Raw genomic sequence first — 7,891 nt, 5'->3', positions numbered from 1 at the left:
AGGTCAGGAAAGACCAAACTTTTCCCTGGCCACAGCTCCACAGTACAGAGAAGGAGAGGGCCCCCAAATGCGCCCTACTTATAATGAACCACCTCTATCTGAAGGTTTGCATTCAAATTTGGTACATTCAGCTCATGCACTGACACTTTGGGACATGCATGCAGATCCCCAAGAAAAAGAAGGTTGGATAATTTTCCTGATTCCTAAATTATTGACCATCATACAAAAACTGCTATATAATGTTCAGCCCAGCTAGCAGTTTCTCCTTAGGAAGAAACCTAGGTGATATTCACAGGGCTGAAGGAGGTTAGTGGGTAATGCGTGGGCAGTGCTGCGTAATGGAAGCTTGCAGAGCACATATCCACACTGCATTTGGCTCTAGCCGGAATGAAGCCACAGTATCACTTTCATAAGCATCTGGTTTGCACTGATAAAAACAGTGATTCTTTCCCCAGATTCACCTATTACCAACTTCTTATCTAAATGAGTAAGGAATTTGTAGTGCCAGCTCTCCAGTTACTGAATGAAAAACAGGCTTGGCTGGGAGCGAGCTTTGAACAAAACAGTAAAACAGAGAAGGGAAACAATAACCAATAACTGCAGCTATAACCCCAAACTAGGCAAAATCCACCCAGCATCACTAGCAGTGAATACTCAAAAGAATCATGAGGCAAAGTATGTAGGTCTGATATTTGCAAACATGGTAAATATAACCTCTTAAAGTATTAAAATATTCACTAAAGAGACAAAAGATTGCCACCGGATTGATGGAGTCAGAGCTCTGCTTGCAATTGGTGCATTTTCTCTCCATGGCTCTCTACCTTAAGTTCCCTTGCCCCAGCTAGAATTGAAAGATGGTAGAAAGAAAATTGTTCCCTACTTGCTTAAACAGGCAAATCTAATAAAAAATAAAATTAAAAAAACAATCCCAAAGACCAGATGGCACTACCGCAAAGGTTTAGGGAGATGTGAATGTGCGTTTTCATGTGTACGTGTCTCTGTACAGACAAAATCTTGTATGTAATGGGAATTTGTATAATTTTTAATGGTAATTGGTATTAGGAGGCAATAGGAGAGCAAATGTGTCTTTTACACTAGAGTATGAGGAAGGGATGCAAACACAGAACATGCAAACATTCAGTCACGTCCAGGACTGTAAAAGGGGCTAACAGAATTCAAACTGAACATGGCAAGTCCTTCAGAGGAGAAGTCAGGCTGAATTACTGAGGAACCAATCAACCATCCTTGTACTATACCTTCCACACTTTCATGTCCTTCTTACCGTTAACCTGCAGTTGTCCCTCTCTGCCTCTTCCCCACTCTGACATGGGCACAACAGAGCATTAGTAAAATTTCATGGATGAAACTGTTGGAAGTTGGAGACATTGAAAGTCATAATCATAATGACAGACCACTGGAATTAGCTGGAATTTTGATGCCCGACCTATCTTCATGTGTGTCTGCACAACCCAATATCCACAGTTGCATCCGCAAACAGAAGTCTAGCCAGTGCTTTGATATAGATGCTTGGGTTTTGTTTGGTTTTGTCTGCTTGTCTTGTTTTGTTCCTTTGCCTCCATCCTCCCCCCTTTCTTTTCAGATCAAGTCCCCAACATTTATTGGACATTTTTTCCCAAAAAAAACAAACCAGTGAAAGATACAGGTTTCTCAAGTTAAAAAATAGTTTAACTTTAAAAAAAAAATTAGAAACAGAAGTGCTATAGAATGTAATTTATCCCATAATTGTTTGTTCCAGAAATCCATGACTTACCAGTACTAAGGAAGCCAAAAACACCGACCCGGTAGTTTGCCATCACGACAATGACGTTACTGACGGCAGCTAGGTATGATCCATCTATGGTTGTCTTTCCTGTCTTAGCATTGTAACTCTCTCCATTGTGGAAGAACAGCAACACTGACATGTTCTTGACCTGCCATGATGACAACCAGGTTAATATTCCTGTAGCCAACTGCTTTTGTAGGTCACTGATGAGAACACAAGCATCTTCCCAATTAACATTATCTAAGCCAATCATAGCTCTTTAACAGTGATCATAATGAGGGGATATCTCGCCATCTGTCTGAAATTCTAGGGGTAAATTGTCCACAATGACCTACATACCATTAAAGAGGACACCATCCAGTATAAAGCAGGTTTAATGGCACCACTGTGTTCCACCAGCCAACAACCCTACCAGGTTAGCTCAAGGCAGACACATCCTGTTGACTTGGCCATTGAGCTTGTGGTGGGCTTGTCTTTGCTGTGACATGTTTGCTTTACACAAACATATAGGAAAAGTTCAAACTAGTGGGAAACAAGAAGGAAAAGGCCTGTTGGGTTGCTTCATCTTGAGCATGACTAACTCAAAAGCTGTGCAGGGCTGCTTCCTACTCTGAAATCTTCAGCTTTTAAACACTGCCTAGTCTCAAAAATCTCACTTGACAAGAGCTTCTTCTTGCTCCTTCAATCCCCACAGAGTTTTTCTAGATATATAGAGGGGTCCTGCAGAGAGGACTTTGTCTTCGCATGGGAGAGACATACCTCTCGTGAAGCACAGAGGGAGTCTGCCCCAAAAGAGCCCAGCAGGACTCTCGGGATGGGAAGGACTTACGATGGGCTGCTGCCCGTGCTAGCACTCCTTGCAGAGTCACCCGATTTTACTCAGACACAGAGGCTTCTTCCCAAAGCAGCAGCGCATCTGTGTGGGCTCTCTCTACACACACAGCAGGGCTGCAGCCAGGTTGTTGCTGCATGAGCAACACAAAAACAGAACTGCCCCAGGAGACCTCAGTATTTACCAGCAGATTACAGCTCTGTCAAGATGAGACTCAGAAGAAATACCAATGAAACATATGGAGGGGTTTAGTTTTGGTTTTTGCTTATTTTTTCCCTTGCTGCTGCATAAAGCAGAATAACCTGCTCCAATGCAAGAAAGGGGTTGTCAAAGTGTAGCCTCAACCTTCCATTCAGCACTTTCATCTCCTATTGCCCACTTTGGGACTATCCTGAATGAAGCTTCTCTCTCCTGTGCTCAGCAGCGGGTCACACACACCCACCTGTCCCACTTTCTGCTTTGGCAGCTGGTGGTGTTTTTCAAAGAAGGGTTGGTGGCCCCTGCAGCAGCATCAAAGTACATCTGAGGTTTGTTTGTTCCTGCAGTTAGAGGGCATTGGGCTCTGCTGCTGTTATTTTCTGGATGGAGCTTAGCTAAACACAGCAGTCTCATCTGCTCTGGCAAAGGATGCCTCCAGCAAAAATGCAACTGGTTGTACGGGAGAAGCAGCAGAGAAGTGATGGATGCAGCCTCCTTCAGAATTACAGGATAGGATGCAAATTCCCCTCAGTTGCCCTTAATTTGTCATGACTGTGTGCACTCCTTACTTACCTATCCGGAGTATCACTTCAGAGGCTTCTTGTGAACATGACAATGTTACCAAGAAAACCCAAGAAATTGCAAGCACTGAAACATGTTGCTCTCTCTCAGGAACTTCTGCTCCTGAATAGAAATTGCCTAATTCACAGTGCCTTCCCCCGGTTCCCATTTCTGCACTGCATGTAGCACACAGAGACAGATGCGGGTAAAGAAAAAAAAAATGAAAGATCTGTTTTCACATGGAAATTCATTCTAAAATACAATCACATTGAGTCATGTCAGCTAAAATGGTATTAAATGTGATATTTAGCCTGCTCCATCCCCTCAGCTCAACCTGGTTAAGCCTGAGGTTCAAACTAGGCATTTCCCATGTGTCCACAGCCTGCATAGTAACATGACCTCCAGCTGCCCTGTAAGTTGTCTATTACATTATGCTGAGTGACTTTACCCAGTGCTGTAGTGACAAAAAGCTTAAGAAAGCGAAAGACAGGAGACAAAAATTTAAAAAGGCAAAAGAAAGCTTGCTGCAACAGATATGGAGCCATTTGGGTGAAGACTTAGCACTGTGCCTAGTGCCAAGTGTCTGGACATAGCATTCCCATTTCTAGTCTGCATCGAGCAATGACAGATCCCTCTCCTATGTAAAGGTAAATATAATGAAAAATAATTTGGGTTTTAATCCCATGGGATTTCAATCTCAGAGCTCATGGATTTGGGCATTTTAGATGAAGGCTGTTTAACGTAATTGTCTTCCCATTTCTTGTTAGTCATTTTAACAGCATAGCACAATTATTTTCATGCTGTAATTGAACTATGCCTGACAATACGAGATATTTCATGTCATCTACCTATCTATCTATATATTTGATAACCAATTAATTTTTTACTATACGTTAGCTGCTGGATACTTTATTTTGAATTTAAGTGAATTTCACCCAAGCTTTGTTCTCCACCAAATTCAACCAACCACTGCAATTAAATCTGTGAGGCAGAAGAAACACCAGACCTTAACTAAAGCCTGCTGGAGCCAGTCCCTTCACCCACCACCACTTGGTACCAGGTTCAGCTGCAGCAACACCAGCGTCAATGCCAGGTTGCAGAGTGGGACCAGCACGTTCAAGTTCCTCGCAGACAGGCCATGGCTACCACGTGGCTACTACCCAGTGCAGGGTTTTGCGCCATACTTAGCAACAAAATACAGACAGTTGCACTTTGTCATGTAAAATCTGTGCAAAAACTTCCAACTGGGACATGGTCAGACAGCTCCCTAGCTTAGCTAGCAGAGGGATGTCTTCTCAGGAGCCCAGCAGCTCCACTATCGTCTCATGCCTGCAGGGGCTGAGATCCCATGTGCACACTCTCAAAGGGGAGAGAAGTTCAGCATCCACTAGGAAGATGCAAGTCAGCTGGAAGTCTGAAAGGCTTTATAATATTCAGAACCATCTTCTCCATCCTTCTGCAAAACACTTCATGAAATACTCAGCAGGGATAAATTTAAACTCTACTGAGCCAGGCAACCTCCAGTGTTTTTACTACTGTACAATATTGGTCTGTAAAGAATTGAGTGCAACAGGGATGATGCGATAAGGGTGGGAATAACACATGCAGGGGATGGGAGAAGAGGAGAGAGGGCACACTTTCTATTCTTTGATGGAGAGTTTCAACTCTTCATCTTACATTTGAATCTTTTGTAAATAAAGCTGAAGTACAGCTTTGCTTTGCTAATGTGACAGGTAGTGATGGTTACAGGTGGAAAAAAGTCTCTCAGAAGTACCAGTTTTATTTGGAGGGTCATGTGGTACATGTAGTTATGGAAGCAAAATGAGGTGATGTCATTCACCTTCTTCACTGCTTGATACTTAAAGAATCCTTCAGTGACAGGCAGCAGTGCCTGCACTGTGCTGCTGTTCAGGCTCAAAATGCTCTTGAAAGACCTCTGCATTCGTTGCTCTCCAGGAGATTCAGTGTTTACTAGCTAATTTAACTTTCCATGGGCTGAAAATATATAAAAATAGGTCTCTGTATGTGAGTGAAAAATAGAGCTTGCCACAAAAAGAAACAGGAAAATGCCATGCCTTCTGCTCCCAGCTACTTCTGCAAAAACAGTAGTTTTGGTTCTCTCTTGGCCTAGACTTATACATGTGAAACTGATTGACTTGATTGGACCTACTTCTACCTTACACCTCTACAAAAGACAGGAAGGATTCAATTCACAGTATCGCTAAGGAGAAAAGACAAACCTATTTAGGCTATCAGATGGCTGAAAATACAATACTTTTAAATAAACTATCTTGAAAGCAGCACTTAAGCGGTGATGGCAAACTGCCTGGGACAGTGACCTGATGTTTTCAATAAGCAATGACTGCACTCAGGCAAAATGGCAGTCTGATGCTGCAGGGAGAAAACAGACTGCTGGTCTATCTAATGATTAAAAAGGGCCTGCAAGGGACTCTGTGTGCTGCTGTCAGACAGCTAGACCAGCACTTTCCAGACGTGCAGTATGACGGACTAATAAATTTCTATCACCACTACCATCACCTTCCGAATATTACCAGTATTGTGGAAAGAAAAACTCTGTTCCTGTGCTCTGGGCCCACTCTTCAATGAGATTCACATATCATTCAGCATCTTTATCCCCAGCCCCCCCAGGGATTTGGTCAATCATCTAAGCTTGGCTTTAACTTGAATCTTTATTCTATATCTGTTTAGAATGAGAAATTCAAGAGCTTTCAAATGACAATTTCTCAGATTGTACCATTGGCCCAGTCATCTTTAAAACATCTATTTCTGTGCTCTGTAGGCTGGGCACAAATCTAGTATTTTTTACTACCCTCATTCCTCAACAGAGCTCCCATGGATATCAATGGGGTAACAGTAAAGATGAGGGTGAAAAACCCATCTGCTGCTGCTTGACTGGCGGTAAGCGTTGATGTGACGTGTTGTATTGCATTATCATTTACTGGACAAACAGTTTCATTTCAGGGACATTGCCATTTCTGTCGTTAATTCCTCCTCCTTCGCTGCCACCTTCTTCTTGTGTTTTGTTTCCCTCTTTATCTCTCTCTTACTTCTAGTTTTTTAATTTGCTACCCTCCTAGTTACTCAAACACGCCTTACTGAAAGCCTCTAGAGAATATTCGTGCACTAATAAAAACAACAGAGTGCCTAATTTAACCTTGCAGGGCTTTGTGAACAACACAGGAAAAACAATCATTCATGCCAATTAAAAGTACTTTGAAAAGAGACTGCTCAGCTACAAAAAAAAAATCGACTTGTCTCCTACTTACAGTTGTTTTTGACATTCAGATATAGGCAGTCTTCGCTGACAGAGTGTGATGGGGCCTCTCCATCTCCTGGCTGCCAACAAGATGCTCTAGAGACACAGATTGAGAAAATTACAATAAAAAGGCTGGTACTCTTTTTCCACTGCTGCTATTTCTTTATATTTTAATGCATTAAGCTTATAAAATCTTTAAATCTGTAGATCTCAATCACATTTAAAACTATGCCCACCTATACCTTACTAACATATACATGGGTTTGTATACACGCATGCAAATGCAAAAAATACATCGTATATTCATGTCTAGAATCCTTCCCTCAGAAAACCAGCCTCATTTTAAAAAGATCAGAACTTGAAAATAAGCCTTCAGAAAACTCATGCTTTATATAAACTGCACAAAATTAGTACCAGATGTAAGGGGAACAGGACTGGGGGTCTCAGGCACACATCTCCACCTGCTATTGCCTGCACACCTATGTAATCCACTCTTCTGCTGAAATGCCAGTTATCAATTTTAATTTCTAATAGCCTGGGAGCTACAGTTATTTATATTTATTTTAATTTCTAATGGTCTGTGGGAAAATATGGTAAGCTTAAGATTTTAATGCATTTTTAAAATCTGTTCACTCTAAGAATCATAGCGGACCATTAACTGTGCCAAGTGATGTTAAAAGTAAACTTTCAATAGAAATTCACCAGCCAGTCACGTACAGAAAATAATTTTCTGGCCATCATCTGTATGAGATTCATATGCTCAAGCTCTCTCCACAACAAGAATCAAGTAGATGATTTTTGCAGTTCAGATATAAGCTATTTTGAAGCCTGTTCCTTCTACTTTACAGCTGTATTTATATCACATAATGAGTTATGGAAAAGCATCACAATTTATTAAGTAAGAAGCCAAAAGAGGCTATGGAAAAGACAGTAATATCTCAGAGAAATATTATTAATGCTCTTGTAAAAATTTTCACTGAAGGTGTGAAGAATTTAATAGAAAACTACAAGGAAAAGGACCAGCTTTAATGCAATTCTACAAAATCTTTCCATAAGGGAGGTTCCTGGGATGGTGATATCACTCAGCAGCTTTCACACTGACATAGTGAAGCACATCACCTCCAACCAAAACTGCTAAAGCTATTTTAGGCAGACAAAATACAAATTCCTAGGTAGGAACCCAGCCAGGAGAAGAGGTCTAATGCTATTAATCATACAGCTTTCCACAGGGCAGCAGGAA

General features: G+C 41.5%; 1 protein-coding gene across 1 annotated transcript in view; it reads right to left on the bottom strand.

Moving 5' to 3' along the window:
- The window catches only part of LOC104158958 (thyroglobulin-like), a 37,342-nt gene that overhangs the window by 3,849 nt on the left and 25,602 nt on the right, over positions 1-7,891 (bottom strand). The window contains exon 8 of the mRNA XM_009696748.1: positions 1,772-1,931. Within this exon, the coding sequence (XP_009695050.1) occupies positions 1,772-1,931 (160 nt within the window). The remainder of the gene's footprint in view (positions 1-1,771; positions 1,932-7,891) is intronic.

This window comes from Cariama cristata, unplaced genomic scaffold (genome assembly GCF_000690535.1).
Source record: "Cariama cristata isolate BGI_N322 unplaced genomic scaffold, ASM69053v1 scaffold253, whole genome shotgun sequence".
Classification (NCBI taxonomy): domain Eukaryota; kingdom Metazoa; phylum Chordata; class Aves; order Cariamiformes; family Cariamidae; genus Cariama; species Cariama cristata.
The sequence above is the reverse complement of the archived record's forward strand: the minus strand, read 5'-3'. Positions and strand labels throughout refer to the sequence as shown.